The 17,547-nt window shown below is 41.5% G+C and overlaps 1 protein-coding gene across 3 annotated transcripts; it reads left to right on the forward strand.

Moving 5' to 3' along the window:
• Positions 1 to 1,159: 1,159 nt before the first annotated feature.
• siah1 (siah E3 ubiquitin protein ligase 1) lies at positions 1,160 to 16,282 on the forward strand. 3 transcript variants are annotated; one of them, XM_023827255.2, is made up of 3 exons: positions 1,160 to 1,407; positions 11,548 to 11,613; positions 14,413 to 16,282. In XM_023827255.2, exons 2-3 carry the CDS (start codon positions 11,604 to 11,606, stop codon positions 15,261 to 15,263), a joined length of 861 nt encoding a protein of 286 aa, XP_023683023.1. In that variant the 5' UTR covers positions 1,160 to 1,407; positions 11,548 to 11,603; the 3' UTR covers positions 15,264 to 16,282. The 3 variants fall into 3 exon arrangements, with proteins under 3 accessions (XP_023683023.1, XP_023683022.1, XP_023683024.1); XM_023827254.2 differs by lacking the exon at positions 1,160 to 1,407 and adding an exon at positions 9,443 to 10,229; XM_023827256.2 differs by lacking the exons at positions 1,160 to 1,407; positions 11,548 to 11,613 and adding an exon at positions 13,949 to 14,052.
• Positions 16,283 to 17,547: the final 1,265 nt, after the last annotated feature.

Below are 17,547 nucleotides of genomic sequence, written 5' to 3' on the forward strand. Positions count from 1 at the left end.
GGTTACAGAAAATGGATGGATGAGCTTTTCGTCTCATGAGACAAATATCCTCCAAATCCGATGCAATCCGAACATAAGTAATCAATTTATGACATCACCAGTGATATATAAGTGAAATCCTAGACAAAGACAGAGGCCCAATCTGAAAAATTTGCTTTGTTGAATGTTCGGTTTGCCAGAAGCATGACGGCCAACACCTGGCTTGGGACATGCGGCACCAGACATGAATCAGGATGAGGCTTTGGTGTGAACTGATGCTTGAGGCGTTTTCACCATGTTTAGCTTCACTTGTGTGAAATTCAATAACTCAGACATTCCATAGCCCCAGGAGAATATGTCATTATCTTCTCACATTTTAATTACTTTTTTTGTAAGCACCCAGGACAAAATGAAACATAAATGTAAAAAAGGGATCTTGACACAACCATACATCCATTCCTTTGCAGATCAAAAAGGCTTAACATTAGAAAGTGGGAATGCAGATAGTAAATGGAATGTTTAAAAACAAATTAGCTCTTGGTTCATGAATGGGACACTTCAAGTCCCTTGTCAATCTTGTGCTGTTAATGTATCATAAGGGGTTGTGAACAAGTATATTGTGTGACTGCTGGATTGTCGTTTTGCAGTCAGGACTGCGTGAATTCAATGAGGTATCGAGTTAGTTTTCAGGGATCTGAAACCATTCTATCATAGGGAATCCTACCCTACAGGTCACTTTGATGGCGACAGAACTACTACCATGGGCACCTCTCCATACCGTAGTCCATGGCCATCTTAAGTAACATGCCACCTTGCACACTATGTCCGCTGTGTAACCATACCCACATACTCGAATAGACAAAGAGGCTCTGGTAGTTCACGTTGTCAGGATCCATGGATAGGTCATGGCGCCTCGTGGTTTTCAGTGTGTTAATAATTAACTAAGTTTCAAATAGATATTCCGAGAATGGAAAATGAAGAATTTGTAAGGCGGCATATTGAATCCAGGCATTTCTCAGATCAGTCAGTTTAACAGAATTTGCAGCAGTTTACAATTGAGCAACGTGTACGATTGCAGCAGAACAGGACGATCATTTCACTATCCTGCAGTTCATACTGGTTGTCCTGATGAGGGTCACAGCACGTATACATGCATTTTTTCCATTTAATTTCAGTAGCACTGCTAAAGAATATACCCTCGCTTGGCAGCTCGTGCCACAGGGGTTGAGTTAGAAAAGGTGCCGGTGTCTTCGAATGTCCTGCGGCGCGCGCCCCCTCACACGGAAAAGACTCTCGACGGCCGTGCGCGTGAGACCGAGAGTGACGGCGGCGGCGGCGTCTGAGGGGTGAATGCCGAAACCGAAATACGACACGAGCGAAGGGTGAAGTGTAATCCTCACCGGTACGAACACAAACACGGTTTTCGAGGTAAGCCTGGCCCTCTTGTTTGTGTATTTTGTCTAGTCGACGTGTCCGAAAAACACGAGACAGCGTTGCGTTTCCACCGAGAACAAGCGGGCTACATTGCTAGCCGCTCTGCTAAATGCCTGCTTGTGTATGGCTGAACAGCTAAAGTCCGACTCTGTAGCTATAATTCATTACAGTGGTAAGTAAAAAAAATTAACCCACCCATAGGTCAGAATTAAAGATTCGTTTTGTACTGTATCGGTAACTCTCAGAGTTTTTGAGTTTGCGAGCTGGTTGAATGACGAGGTTGCTAGCTTGCTAAGCAATCGTATATGTGACTGTGTCTGAGGGATCTTGGTACCCTTCTGGATTTCGCTGGTGAATAATGATATAGATGGTGTTGGTGGCCACAGATAAGTGATGCTGTGATGCTGGGCTTTCGCTGTACAGCTCCTTCCGTCTGTGTTGGACTTTACTCAAAGAAAAGCCCCTCGTATTCCCTGTTTCCTGGCAGCGGCCTATGTAACCACGGGCTGCAACGCGCTTGGAAACGTGTATGAATTGACTACTTACGCCCAGTCCTCGTACAGAATTTAAAGCACATTTAAAGACTAATATCATAATTTCTGTGCGAAATGTTGAACGGAAGGACAAGATTTCAGAGATTCTTTAACTATTGCAGTTTATGCAGAATGTACGTGCATCAGTCTGCAGTGAAGGCTCCGTTTCATTTGTGTTCTGTACGTGTGCTTGTTGTAGTTATAAGGAGTCGACTAGCTGGAGAAACCGATAGTTTCGTGTCTGCATTGTTTACTTCATACAATGAACCCCCAAAGTAATGTAACTGGTGCTAAGTTTCACCACGTACAGCGTTCACTTTGTGAAGACCATATAATACCCTTGGGCTGGCAGTGTTCTTGCTAGGTAATTTGCTCAACCCTAGTTAGAAAACCTCCTTGTTGCACCGACCGCTCTTGCCGGCTGTTTTGATTTTTCTATGCTCGTTACCAACATGGCGGATGAAGTAAACTAACACAAACATTGTTTATCTGCACGGTTTCAGTAGAGAAGTGTCTGTAAAAAGAAGAGGTGACTGACTACAAAGAATCGAGGAAATTCGCTTTTGCTTGGATTGTAGTGAGACCTTCGAGTCCACGATCCGTGAATGCGGATGATTCGCGGCCTTCCAGACTACGCTGATTTTTTAAAACTTCTGCTTGTGTATGGTATAAGTTTAGGGGAAGTTCTTAATAAAACTTCCCAATATCATGTAATAATCAGTGTTTACAATTATTTTTTTAGTGCTACTGGAATGCATACTGGGAACGCTATAGCGTAATGAAATTGCCAAATACTAGTATAACTGGAAATGGTTTAGTACGTTAACACTGATCATTAGATTCAGTTTATTGAGTTACTGATCGGTGCTGGTTGATCGTGTCATCTAGATTGACTGCTACTTCTTGAACATCAGCATCACTCACAGAAAAGGACTGAACAAAAGTAAGACATCTGTCTTAACAAGGTCAGAAAAGACTAGATCGGTGGGGGAATATCGGATCTGCATTAGTCATTACTTAAATATAAGTCGTTTTTTTTTTTACCCATATATAATTTTCTTTGTAGGTGGAATTAAGAAACAGTGAAAGCAATTAGTGCATAGCCATTGATATAATTTCCACATACACTGACTGGCCACTACATTAAGTACACCTCTGCAACTACTCATTGAAGCAGATATCTAGTCAGCCAATCATATGTTAGCAGTACAGTGTATGAAGTCATGCAGATGCAGGTCAGGAGCTTCAGTTGATGTTCACATTAAACAGCAGAATGGGGAAGAAAGGTAATTTAAGTGACTTTGAACATGGCATGGTTGTTGGTGCTCGATGAACTGGTATGAGTATTTTAGAAACTGCTGATCATCTGCAATTTTCCCATACAACAATCTCTAGGGTTTACAGAGAATGGACCAAAAAAGAAAAAACTTCTGGTGAGTGGTGGTTCTCTGGGCGAAAATGCCTTGTTGGCGGCAGAGGTCAGAGAAGAATGGCCAGACTGGTTAAAGCTGATAGAAAGGCAACAGTAACTCCAAATAACCACTTGGTACAAACAATGTATGCAGAAGAGCATCTCTGAATGCACAGCACACCAAACCTTGAAGCAGATGGGCTACAGCAGCAGAGAACCACACCAGCGCCACTCCTGTCAGATAAGAACAGGAAACTGAGGCTACAGTGGGCACGGGCTCACCAAAATTGGACAATGGAAGATTGGAAAACACTGATGGTCAGATGAGTCTCAGTTTCGACTGCGATATTCAGATGGTCGGGACAGAAGTTGGCGTAAACAACATGAAAGCGTGGATCCATCCTGCCTTTTATGAACAGTTCAGGCTGCTGGTGGTGTAATGGTGTGGGGGATATTTTCTAGGCACACTTTGGGTCCCTTAGTGCCAACTGAGCATCATTTAAATGCCACAGCCTACCTGAGTATTGTTGCTGATCATGTCCATCACTTTATGACCACAGTGAATACCCACCTTCTAATGGCTGCTTTCAGCAGGATAACATGCCTTGTCACAAAGCTCATATCTCTGGTTTCTTGAACATGACAGTTCACTGTACTCAAAAGGCCTTCACAGTCATCAGATCTCAATCCAATTGAGCACCTGTGGGATGTGGTGGAACAGCAGATTCTCATAACGAAGGTGCAGCCAACAAATCTGCAGTAACTTCATGAGGCCATCATGTCAGCATGGACCAAGGCTTCTGAGGAATGTTTCAGGCACCTTTTTGAATCTATGCCACAGACAGTTAATGCAGTTCTGATAGCAAAAGGGGATCCAATCTGGAACTTGCCAGGCATACCTAATAAAGTGGCCGGTGAGTGTATATTTCATATTGCTGCAGTTCCAGAGTATGTGCATACATCTATAAAACCGAAATTTTAATTTCTGGGACCACCTGGTATGCCTGTTTCCTTTGACTTGATAAAAGGCCTGACTGACAGTATTGGTGACTGAAGACGGTGATGTTCACTTGGCAGTCCTTTCTGTCTTCCTCCGTGCTGCATGCTGCACTGCTCCTCTAGCCTTCCAAGTCGCCCAGAGAGCTTTTGCTGACCTCAGAGTGAAACTACTCTTATTGGTTGCTTCATAAATGAGCCACTGAAACTATAGAGTTGTGTTCAAAAATAAAATTTCTGTACTTTGAAACATATAAAATATTGTGAAGTGAAATGGCATGAAATAAAACTCCAAGATTATTGCTCTTACGGGAATGATAAAATATGCTTAATTTAATTTCAAGATTTATTTCAGTTCTAAACGTAAATTTAGGAATGATTATTTTGATAGGCAAATATTCCAGGTAATGTATCAGGACAAGCAAAAGCACTGCAACAACATGGGATTTGAACATGAAAATCAATTGGAGGTTTAGACAAACATGCTGATTTAGCATTTTGACTTATTGGTTTACAAGTTGTTTTAAGCATTGATATGTAAGAAAAGTACATTATTAAAACATGACTATTCTGATGCCTGCTTTCATTGTATTTCATATTTTTATTGTCACTCATGACTCTTAAAATAAATAAATGGCTTGAGATGGCCTATATTGAAATTGTTCCTGAATCTACTGGGGAGGAACCCACATTCCAAATTCAGGCAACTTAGCTCATCTTGTTTTCATTTTACAGCTTGTGTGTGCATTTTGTGAAACTTCTGTAACCTTTGAAATGAATCGAGGTGACTCCTATACAAACCTATTATGGTGCTTCATTTGGGGACCCACGTACTTAATTTGCTGTATCTAGCACATCTTGTTACGAAGCTGAACTTATAACTAATTCAGCCTGTGGACTTTCAGTTGTTGTCAGGTTCATTTAACTGAAACACAGTTATCAAATCATCACGTTTAATTGTATCTCTTTGTAGAGGTCATGTATCTACACTTATCTTGCATTGTCTGAAAAGGAAAGAGACACACCCCTAATGATTTGAGGTAAATTAAAGCTGCTATTTAATTTGTCTAGAAATTGGCAAGTTTGTAAATTATGCTACAAGCCCCAGAGGTACCTTGTCCACTCTGGCTGAAAGTGATGTGAAGCAATTTAAAATTGGCAGTTTGTTGCAGGCTGTTCAAAACTATTTGAAAAAAAGTCAGTCTTCTCAGATGAAAAAGTATTTTTCTTCTTTCATTTTTATAAATGTCTTTCATCTAGTTCTACTTTTCTTATAGCCCACAGCCATATATGTGTTGGATGTATATTAAATATATACATTTTAATTATTATCTGCTTCTCTGATTCTGATATCCAACTGCTTGAGGAAATTTAAATCTTATTATAAAGTGTTTGGTATTGTTGTTTATTGTGCCTTTTTGTGCATGTATTAAAGATGTACCAAACATTTTAAGAGGTCTTTTGCAATTCCCTCTATGATGGTTGTCCTAATGCAAGTTATCTGCAGTCGTCATTTTCTTTACACTGGCCATGAATACATTGTGCTGTGTTGTGCTGTACTAAATACATTTATATTAAATATATTTACAATTTTAGACCCTTCCCTGTCATGGTGCCTTTTAGTTTGTGGAAGGACAGTGGAAATTCTTCTTAAAAAGCAAAACTAATGTAAAATGCATGTTAAGCGTGATAAACTTTATTAATTTACAAAGGCGAATGATTGTAAAATTGTAATCCATAATTGCTAAGTTTTGTATTGCAATGCTAGTTACCGGTAGTTGTAATGTCATGTTTTTCTAGCATTTTCAATGATCTAGGAATGTTTCCGTATACGTACGGTCATCTACTAGTAAAAAAGAGAAGGCTTTTTGAAACGGTGATGAGTCGGGCTTCTTGTTTGGTGGAAGGAATGGAATTACAGTCTGTTACCTTTTGACTGTGGTTGGTGTGACATGTCCTGTGAGCAAGAATTCTGTGCTGGGGGATCGGGCTGGGTACCGCCACTGGTTTTCCGAAATGATTCAATTCTGATTCCCAAAGGTCCCGAATTGATTCGATTTCTGATACCTCTCAGTTTGATTCAGTATCAGTTGTGTTGCCCTAAACACAGTAATCTGTATAAATTTGGCAAATTCTAATGTTTATTAAATTCCGTGAGCTGAGCACTCGACATGTTGCTGTTTTCGAATGTAAACCACTGAAGTGGCGGTGAAGAAAGGGACAGATCAGCAGCCACAGAATCTTTTAAAAGATGAGAAATTGTGGATAAACGAGGCAAAAACACGTCTGTGGTTTGGCTGGTACTTTTTGCAAAGTCCAACACGTTTATTTAACGATATGCTGAATTTATAGGTTACTAACTTTTGGACACTATATGCCTCATTAATATTTTTGGCATAATACTAATCTGCATATCAAATAGTGGGGGTATGTAAACATCTGCATAGTACCGAAAAGCTGGCATGCAGACAAAATTTTAAAACCTGTTATCTAAAACCCTCTAATCATGTTGCTTTTGTCCGCACATTTGTCTCTCTTCAGCAGCAGCAACTTATTTGACACATACTATTAGTAGTTGGATATAGATTAATCTTTCTTTTATATATAGCACAATATTAAGTTCAAATATTTCAAATAATCACGATGTGACGACAGCATCAGATTATGCAAATGAAGATCAATTTGAATCAGGGGATTTATTTTTTTTAAACCCAGCGCTAGTAGGGGTCTTGAAGAGCCAGGTGTTTTGTGCCTTGTTATTTGGGGTAGGGAAAAGATGGTCGTCTTAATGCAAAGACTCGATTCTAACTAGAGAACATTTAATGAGGAAAGGATAGAGGGTTGCGTAGTCAGCACTGCATAGGTGCAAATATAGAACAAAGCTGCATAGCGTATTTTTGCATCATCACCAAGATCTAGTTCCTCAAACACTAGAACTTCTTGTGTGCATGTTTACCATAGAGCTGTACCCATCTTTTGGTGAAGTATTTGTCATAGGTCAGTGTGACATGCGTAGATGTAAGTTTCTTTTTCAGTCTTCTGTCTTATTACTCACAAGTGTTGTCTCTTGTAAAGCTATTTTTGAGGTAAATCAATAGATAACTTGTGAACTTTTGCCAGCTTCTTTGTCTGGATGAACTGTGGCATTCTTAAGTGTCATTTCTTTATCCCATACTTTTTCTTTCTTTTTAGAATGCATATTGTGGTACTTAGGTTGACTGCTAGGTTTGTACTTATGGTCGACCACTTTTTGTTTACTATATTGAAGATACTCTCCTGTCTTTCAAGTTACTTTTCTAGTTTTTCTTCATTTTTTTCGTTTTTATGTTTCTCTGTTTAATATTGTGTGAGCAGTCTGGGTCTCACTGCTGTTTGGATCAGGATCATCCCTGTATAAACAGCAGAGGTACCCCCCCCCCCGAGACTAGGATCTGGTTTTGGCTCTTACAGAAAACCAGCTTTGTTTGCCACATTAGCACAAATTTAAGGCTCTGTGGAAGTAGTAACTGTAGCACTTGGTTCTCTTTCTCATTCATATTATCTTCGTGCAGAGTTCAGAATATGAAAAAACGTATTTCTCTCTTAGGAGTATATTCGTTTTAGGCTCTGTGTCCTGAATGTCTCAGGACCCAGTCTAATTTTGTGTTCTCAGGGGCTATGGTTTAGCTTTAGTAGAGTTAACTGTTATGGTCTAATTAGTCCAGGAGCTAGATTAGAGTTGAAAAGAATAACTCATTTCAACTTGTCAGAATGACTTGCATTCCTTTCATTGCTATCTATTCATACACGTAAACCATGCATTTATTTGATGGGTGATAATATCTCTAGCAGTTTACATTTGTATACACAATTGGTGATCCATCTGCATTGTGTACTGCAACTATCCTGTAGTGTTCTGTGGATACTTCTAAAGTGCAGGGTAGCTCAAGTGGTGTACATTCCACATAAGCTCTTAATCACCTGATTGTTTCCAGACACCCACTGGTCTAACATTACTGTCATACTGTTACTATTATATCTAGGAATTAAGCCCATCAGGTTTTAGTGGTGGATTCTGGGTGGTCACTTAAATTTGAACTTCTAGCCAGTAGTGAAGCTCTTGTATATTGATTGAAGACACATTCTCTGTGTCTCTCTTGAAAAAGGTGACAACAAATGACTGAATCAATGTTGTAATGCCTCTTTTTTATATACTGTTAAGTAGTAGGGAAAGATCATAAATTTCTTTGGAACCAATTACACTAGCATTTTAAGATGTCTGGTATTGCCAAGTAAAATTCATTTGTAGATCTTTCATAGCATTGGTATGATCAGGAAGCATTGTCCTGCTTCCCACAACCCACAGCTTGTTCCCTGCTGGAATAGGTTGTATTTAAATAGGGTGGGGCCACCAATGTGGTCTAAATGAATTACTTCAAAGTGGTGATGTCATAAGTTTGAGTTCCATTTTCATGGTGGTGAATAGAATATATCCAGCCTTACAGTAATATTGTTGGAGAATAAGTTATATATTTAAGAAATATCCTTTAAAGGACTGACTTATTTGTATATTGTATGTCCATGGTTGGAATGATAGCTTGGACTGTTTTCAGTCATGCTAGGTATGGCTGTTGTCAAACAAGAGAGCCCTCTGGCCCATCTGAAGTTGGATGATATGATTAAGATTTACATTTCTATAACTTTGTCATGTATTTCAGGCTATGACTTTATGAGGCTTATTCATTTTCTAGCACATATACTTATATACATATTAGTGTATAAAGTATTATATGGAGTCTAACACTTCTTGCATTAGAAGGCTCAAAGAAATCAAGCAATGGTACATTATACATTTAAGTTACTGACCAGTTTAAAATCTAGGTGTAATTTGGCATTGCTTTGTTTTGTATGATTTCTTTGAGTCTGGGTGGTGATCTAAGGAAATCTCTACAGTTGTGGGCAGCTGCTTCTGCTCCTGGAGGCACAGCTGGAGCTTGTCTTATGCAAAACAGGCTCGCAGGCTCATGTCGCCAAATCCGTTTCATTTTCTGGGTTGCGATGAAGAGGGCAGGCAGAGAGGTGGGGATAACTACAGGAGGTGGAGTCAGGAGGCAGTGTAATCTGAGATGGTCCGTCATACAGGGAGGACACCGTTCCTTGGAGAGGGAGCGCCCTCATAGCTACAGTATAGAGGAGCTGAGCCTATGCTCTAGAGACGGCTGTCTCTCCTGGGTTCTGCTGATCGGATCATCTGGGGCTCTTGCATCGTGGTCTCTGGCTTGCCACAGAGTCTGTTTGTTCTCCAGGAGGATACAGAGGCCGTTATGGAAATATGTTTTTAGCAGCATGGGCAAGGATTCATCCAGCTCGCAACAAATACTTCTCACCTAAAAACCCTTTTGCTGTTACTCCTATTACGTCGCCACAGCTGCCTGCCAGAGTCATGGAATTGGATACCTGCGTAATGTTCCTGGATTAGAGGCTTGTTTCAGTTGCTTTGTCCCCTTCAGCTCCTCTGACTTTTTTTTTTAAAGAGGACTCCGGCTCTGGAACTTTTGTTGCTGACTGAAGGAAGGTGTGTTTGTGAGAACGAGAGCTGTTGCATACCGTCTCAGGAAGTTCTGCCCAGAGCTCGCTTTGCCTGGCCTGGTACTCCCCACCACAGCCCCCCAGGGGCAACTACTGCTGGAGCCCCTCACTGCTCCCCCGCCCCAGGGAGGGAAAAAGGCAAGGAGGGGCCTCCGGTTATGGGGTATTTTGTTTCCATGGAAAATCCCTGTGAAGAGTGTCTCTGCTCCTCATGACGGGCAAAACCAATCTTCAGCCTGTGTATACATGGAAGGGGGTGTGTAAGCTCTTCACCTGCATAGCAGCTCGGACAGCCAGCAAGCCTAAAGGTAAAAAACACACACAAATAAAATGTTGCTCCCACGCCTGTGTTGTTTATACCATTCCACTGAGGGTGTGTAAAGAGTGATTAGTTTTGCTAGTTGGTTCTCATTTTTTTCCTCCCCTTCCTTTCTCTGCATGGTAACTGGCAGCAGGAGGCTCGCTAGAATACCTGGTCAGGGCGTTGTGTTTACTGTGGAGCTTGTTCACCGTAACAAGCCTCGCAGTGTGTTGTGAGTGCAAACAAAGCAGTGTTTATGTGCTTGGGAGGCCCTGAGGGTTGGTGCTAGTGTCTTAGAATTTCCTTCTCTCTGAAGGACAAAGAGAAGAGGCCTGTGGGTTTGGATGGGTATCTCATCTGCCCCTTAGTTAATTGCTTTGTCCCAGCTTGCCTGGACTGTTCCATACTTACATTACCATTGAATTTTTACTGTTTCGCTAAAGTTTTAAAAGTGACTTTGATGTCTTCCATTACATTGCCCCAGCTACCCGCAAAAGGTTGTGTGCCTGTTTACTTGAGATTCCATGCACTCTGTGGTGTTTATGGTGTGTCAGATATAAGGGATTTCTGCACACTTTTGCTCTCTTGTATATCAAGCTATTCATTGTCCACTGTGGATGTTTGGTGTTTCCTCCACAGCAGCACAAAGCTGCTGTGGAAAGTTACATGATAATGTAGACTGCTCTGTGTTCAGGTCATAGACCCTGGTTATCCTTGACCATTGAATCAGGACATTGTTTTTAGCTAAATGGGTTTTGCACTAGATCATAATCTGACTGGAAATTCATCACAAGCCGGGTGATTTGTTGTTTTTGTTCCTGCTGAGTTTGCTAGCCTTAGCGATTTTGAAACTGATTTTTGATTATGTTAATTTGTTTTAAATCAGACTCATTGTTTAGGTGTAATGACAGATTAAAACAGTTCCAGTAATGTAGGGCTCCCTTTCAATGTTTTGTTTTAGTGAAACCATATAAGAAATGTGTGCTGGAATTAAATCTGGGTTTATTTGATTTGTACTGAAATATAGCAAAAAAATTAAATGTCTTTCAAGGATATGCTAGAAAATTAAGAGCTCATCAGAAATGAAAACCATCATGCCCCATGACCGAAGTCCTTTTTTTCTTTTTCGTATTGTTCTGTAAATAAGGTTGGCTAAATGAGCATTCTGAGTAATGCCTGGGTGTTACATATGGGTTTTTTTGTGGTGATGCTTCATGTGTCCCACAGCATATATGTATATATGCAAAGTCTGTGTCTGTATATGTGATTTTCTGTTTGTGTCTGAAGCCACATGTCAAGTTACATTTTGCTGTTTCACATTTTAGACATCCCCCCATTTCAAGAGCAGAAGAAGACTACGAAAACCTTAACTGGAAATCATATGGACGAAGGCAAGCCTTTCCTCTTTACTTTTTCAGTCATTATTAACCTGCTCTGTTTATTGAATGAGTAGGAAAATGTAGGAGGTGAATTCCAAGGGGGGTTGGGTATAAAATAAGAAATAAACAACAAATAGAAATAGAAAATGCTGTTCATTTGCAAACCAACCATGTCAATATAAGATCAAGCACCTAGTACAGTCAATATCTGTAGAATATCCTCAGATAACTCCCACTGTGTTAGCTGTAGAAGTTTTCGTATAACCATATAATAATTTTAGTATATATAAATGTTTAAGCTTTATGATGGTACAAATAGATGCAGTGCAATAGACTCTGGGATACAATTGAAGTGTTTTGTACCACAGGAGCTGCATATGCCATTAGGATGCCAGTGTAAAAATAATGTGCAGGTAACATGGGAACCTGGAGAAATAAACAAACGGGCATATAGTCTGAGACGCTGTACTGTGTGCCCCTGATGCTCTTTCTGGTTTTAAGACAATGGGGAGAACACCCAGGGTTTGTTTATGTGTGTCTGCCTGTATGTGATTGTGGGGGGGGGGGTGTTATTTTTTGCCACTCCCCATGAATGGAATTTGGAAGTCTAAAGAATGTTTCAGTACTACCCAGACCCTCAATGTACAGAACAAAGTTGGAGCCTTCCTAAAGGTGTTGCTGCAACTTCATGGAGAGAGACATGGTCTTGCGCCAATGTCTTTCATGTGACCACCTCTGCAGTAATCTTGGATTTCCTTTAGCTTGATGAGTCTAGAAATAGTGTTAGTATAGCAGGGACCAGCATAATGACTTCTGGCCCTTTGGCTTACTGAGTCTGCTCTTAGATCTGCTTCTCAGATCTTTCAGAGGTTTCAATTACATTTAGCTCTGGCAATAAACATTGTACCTGTCTTTCTCAGAAGCAACAGCACCGGTATAAACCACTGGGTTCGAGGTGTTTAGGGTTATTGAAAATGTATCCTAAAGACAAATTTCTTTGAAATTATTAGCTAACTTTGCACCAAACCTCAATTAGCCACAGTCTATTACCAGTTACCATTAGGATGATGTATATTATGTTGTGGTGTTTGTACTTAAAAAACCCAAGTTGTTTAAATCATAGCAGTCGTTGAAGCTTTTGGTAACTTTCATTACTAATTCCACCTTGATTTGATCTCTGCTTTACTAAAAATGTCTTACCATACCAGTAATGTGAATGGTTACTGGAATTTGTATAAACGTACGTATCCACTCGTGTGAACCGGTATCTTCTCACTTTCAGTCATATAACTTTGAAATCCTTGGTTGATGAATTCCTGAAGCACTGTTTTTTTAATATCTCTTGCATTTTGTGTTCTGTCCTCATTAATGTTTTTTTTCTTGTTCTCCTTTTCTCTATTAACCCCATGACCCCACTGCTATTGTTTTCTGTACCTCCTGCTCATGTCTTGTATTCATCAATTTTATGCGCAGGAACTTGGCTGAGCTGCACTGATGGTGGTGTTCATTTGCAATCAGGAACTGGGGTCGTTGACCAAGATAACAGGGTCATGATTTTCTGTAGCACTAACTAATCACCCAAGACTAACATCCAAAAACAGATGCAAGCATCAGAAAAGTACAAAATCCACAAAATGAATCCATTTACAAAAATGTAAAGGCAGCTTAACCAGTTCTTCTCTGGGTTTACCTTTACCTCCCATTTGATGTTCTGCTGTGAAGGATCATTCCTAAGTTTGGTATATTTTCTTTTAACCCTGCTTGATTTCGGTGTTTGTGTTGCTCCTGTTTGTCTCTCCATGTAGAGGGATGTATTTTGAATGCACCTGTTCCTTGCCACCAAGTATATAGCACATTGTTCATCACACTAACCTCTCAAAGTATTTTTACATCTGCCGAAAATCCCTGCTGTTAAATTTGGTGTGTTACGCATAGTACTGCACAAAATGTTCTCCCATGAGGCTTGTTGTCAGAGCATTTAACCAGAAACAGAATGCAATGTCAAAATAGCTGCATTGAAGGCAGTCTCTGATCCTCATGTTTCTTGGTAACTTGCTCAAAACTTCAATGTTGAACAAACAACCAAGGATTAGAACTTTACAGACCCTTATTTTGTTGACATGTGAAGTGCATATGTTTTATACATCATGTGAACCTCCTTTATTAGCACAATTTTTCAGAAGAGGTTGTTAATTCAGTAAGATTAGCTTTTTTTGCTTTGGCTAATCTTGTCAGATACAGGAACGTGTCACTAGAAGGCCACTGTGGGTTATATATAACCACAGGACTGCCAGGGGACAGCTGACTTCTTCCCCTGCCAGGATGGCTAAATATAGGCTTCTCTCAGTAGGCAGCCACATCTCACTGCAGGTTGCTGCGAGGGAGCAAACTCATGGTCCCCTTTTCTATGAAATATGCCAAGATCCTCTGAAGACTGAGTTGCTTTGGAAGGTAGAGTGAAGAGTTATTCCTTTGTATACTGGAAGAAAACAGAAGTGTGGAGTAGATGTGCTTTGATTTCAGGCACACTGTCAGCATGGTGCTTTGGTTGTGTTTTGCTCAACAGTGCAGTAAGTCTCAAACCAGGTGATTTAGCAATTCAGCTACTCAATTGGCACTTTTGGAATGGAGTACTTTCTAGAGTTTTAGCCCCCATATTAGAGCCATTTTATATTGCCAGTTTCCATAAAGCCATATTCAGAAAGTCAGCTTGACTTTTATACAGTCTGGCATTCTAACTGGATAAGGCATTAAAATATAGGACATCTGTGAAATAAACCAGCCCATGCCTCTGCCTTTGTCACCATGCAGAAATGAGTCGCCAGACGGCTGCCACGCTGCCCACAGGAACCTCCAAATGTGCCCCCTCCCAGCGTGTGCCAGCGCTGTCGGGCACCACAGCATCCAACAGTGATCTCGCCAGCCTCTTTGAGTGCCCTGTCTGCTTTGACTATGTGCTGCCACCCATTCTCCAGTGCCAGAGCGGCCACCTGGTCTGCAGCAACTGCAGGCCCAAGCTCACCTGCTGCCCCACCTGTCGTGGGCCCTTAGGCTCCATCCGTAACCTGGCCATGGAGAAGGTGGCAAACTCAGTGCTGTTTCCCTGCAAGTACGCGTCATCTGGCTGCGAGGTCACGCTGCCCCACACAGAAAAGGCTGAACACGAGGAGCTGTGTGAGTTCCGGCCCTATTCCTGCCCCTGTCCCGGAGCGTCCTGCAAGTGGCAGGGCTCGCTGGATGCAGTGATGCCTCACCTGATGCATCAGCATAAGTCCATCACCACCCTGCAGGGTGAGGACATCGTCTTCCTGGCCACGGACATCAACCTGCCGGGCGCCGTGGACTGGGTCATGATGCAGTCCTGCTTCGGCTTCCACTTCATGCTGGTGCTGGAGAAGCAGGAGAAGTATGACGGCCACCAGCAGTTCTTTGCCATCGTGCAGCTCATTGGAACGCGCAAACAGGCCGAGAACTTCGCCTACCGCCTGGAGCTCAACGGACACCGGCGCCGGCTCACCTGGGAGGCCACACCACGCTCCATCCACGAAGGCATCGCCACCGCCATCATGAACAGTGACTGTCTGGTGTTCGACACCTCCATAGCACAGCTGTTTGCTGAGAACGGCAACCTGGGCATCAATGTCACCATCTCTATGTGCTGATTGTCATCCACTACAGATACAGACAGATACTCGCACATACACACAGTAAAGGATGCTGTTAAAGGAGATGGGGGGAAAGGCCACCAAATGCAGCTCAAACCCAGGGAATTCTCTGGTTGGTAATCCCAAGAATACGGTTGGGTTATTTAATAAGTTTTGCTAACCAAACGTTCTCTAAAGTTGTTTTAAAATGTGACACTTTTGCAAAAAAAGCCCCAATAATTTCAAGCTCAGATTTAGACTTATGTAAAAATTATTATATTAAATTTCAGTCCCCAACCCAGGAAAGAATCATGTTTACCTGGAGTCAGTCACCAACACACCACTTGCCTGCATGTTTGGGATTGTATTCAGGGATGTTAGGGAAGGTTTATTTTAAATATGAGTTTAAACTTGTAGGGTGTGAGAGAAATGTCTTGGTATATATGTAAGTTCTAAGGTCAAGTATGTTGGGTTTGTTCTTCCCATAGAGGAAATCTCAAAATGACCCTGCTTTTCATATTGTATGCCTGCATCCCAGTCTACTCCTGTTTTGTCCACTTCAGATTAATGAGGTTTTGGCTGAAACCATCATTAATCTGGCACTCCTGAATAAGTGCAAAAGTGTTTGCCGATACCACTGAACATGCAGGGGACAATTTATAGAATTGCATAGATGATATTGCTGTCATTTTTGTAATGAATTTTAAAAAGGAAAGAAACAGTTGTGGTTCATCTTCAGTGTTTTCTGGATTGTACGCGTGTGTTGTTCGGTTTTGTCTTTGTTACAGGAATACAAAGTGGTGAAGCGGGTTTCAGACACGCAGGACTGCTCCTCCTCGCAGCTGCTCTCTAGATGTTTGACTAACTCATCCTTTTTTTGTGTTGCCATCGTTTTGTCTTCAGATGATCTTCAGGTTTCCTGAAGTTTTTTGGCACTCTCCTCCCTCTGTGGTAGGTCGGTTCCACGGAACACTAAAGAAATTGTCTTCATTATTTTGTTAAATACTGGAAAATGGTTATTAAAATGATCAAATTTACTGGTTATGAGCAACTTTATTATTATTTCTGATGGAATGGTTTGCATTGCACTGAATTGAAATAGGGGAACGTTATTTCATTCGGCTTCTGAAAATAAACCAGGAAGAGGCTTTGGGGGGGGGGGGTGGGTGTTGTACTGTCAAACTCTGGGGCATCATTCCTGTAATCTGCGATTGTTTGTGCCAGCCCTCAAAGAATCCATTACAGTTTACAGGACCACGAAACGGGGGACTAATGAGTGGAATTTCAGCTATTGCACATTTCTGAAGGACAGTCATTACCTTTTATGGGGAAAAAATTGTGATCAACATATGCCTAAGTAGCATCCAGTTTGCTGGCACGAACATTTGTGGACAGTGACCTGCCGCACCACAGCCACTAGGGCTGAACGATATTGGAAAATATTCAAAGTCGCACTGACTTTCATGAGATTTATAAAGCACAAAAATTACATTTTCCCAAAATAAGTTCTATTTGGCTATAGTTTATCCATCAGTAGAGTTTGTGAAGTAAGCTGGTGTTGCTGCTGTAAGTTTTGCTGACACACAATGGTGGCGGCAGATCGCGTGTGAAAAGTCACTGTAATCTAAAACGGAACAAGTTCAGGAACCTGATTCTGAATTCTATGTTCCTGGCCTGGGAACTTTCGTACTTCCTAGACACCTTGTTGTACCTACACCAGGGGTGGCCAATCTTAATTGTAAAGGGCCGGTGTGTATGCAGGTTTTTGGGATAACCTGTAGGTCAGCTGTTCAGCTGGCCACCCCTGACCTACACCATGTTACCACTGCTCTAGAACATGGGTGGCAAACCTGATCCATGGAGAGCCTCTGGGGGGGCGGGTTTTTGAGATGACCTCTCAATCAGCCAATAATAAAGCAGTGGTTTTCAACTCCAGTCATGGGGACCCACTGTGATTGGCTGGCTGAAAGGTCCACCAAAAACCTGTAACCTCAACGGCTCTCCATCAATCGGGATACGCCACTCCTGCTCGACAAGCTCTCATGTTAAGGAAGTCCTGCCTCTACCCTGTGTGTGTGGAATTGGTATGCTCTCCCCATAGCAGCCATATTAGGTTAGAAGGGCAGTCCAAAGAGGTTTAGCTAACTGCCCCTAGGATATGATTGTGTGTTTGTGCCCTGTGATGCCCGGGAAAAGCTGCAGGTTACCCAGACCTGAAAAAGCAGTTGGAAAATATCCGTGATCGGCCAGGTGACCAGTCAGTGTTTACGCGAAACATGACCATCCTTGTAGGGTTACAGTG

This window comes from Paramormyrops kingsleyae, chromosome 13 (assembly GCF_048594095.1).
Source record: "Paramormyrops kingsleyae isolate MSU_618 chromosome 13, PKINGS_0.4, whole genome shotgun sequence".
NCBI lineage: Eukaryota > Metazoa > Chordata > Actinopteri > Osteoglossiformes > Mormyridae > Paramormyrops > Paramormyrops kingsleyae.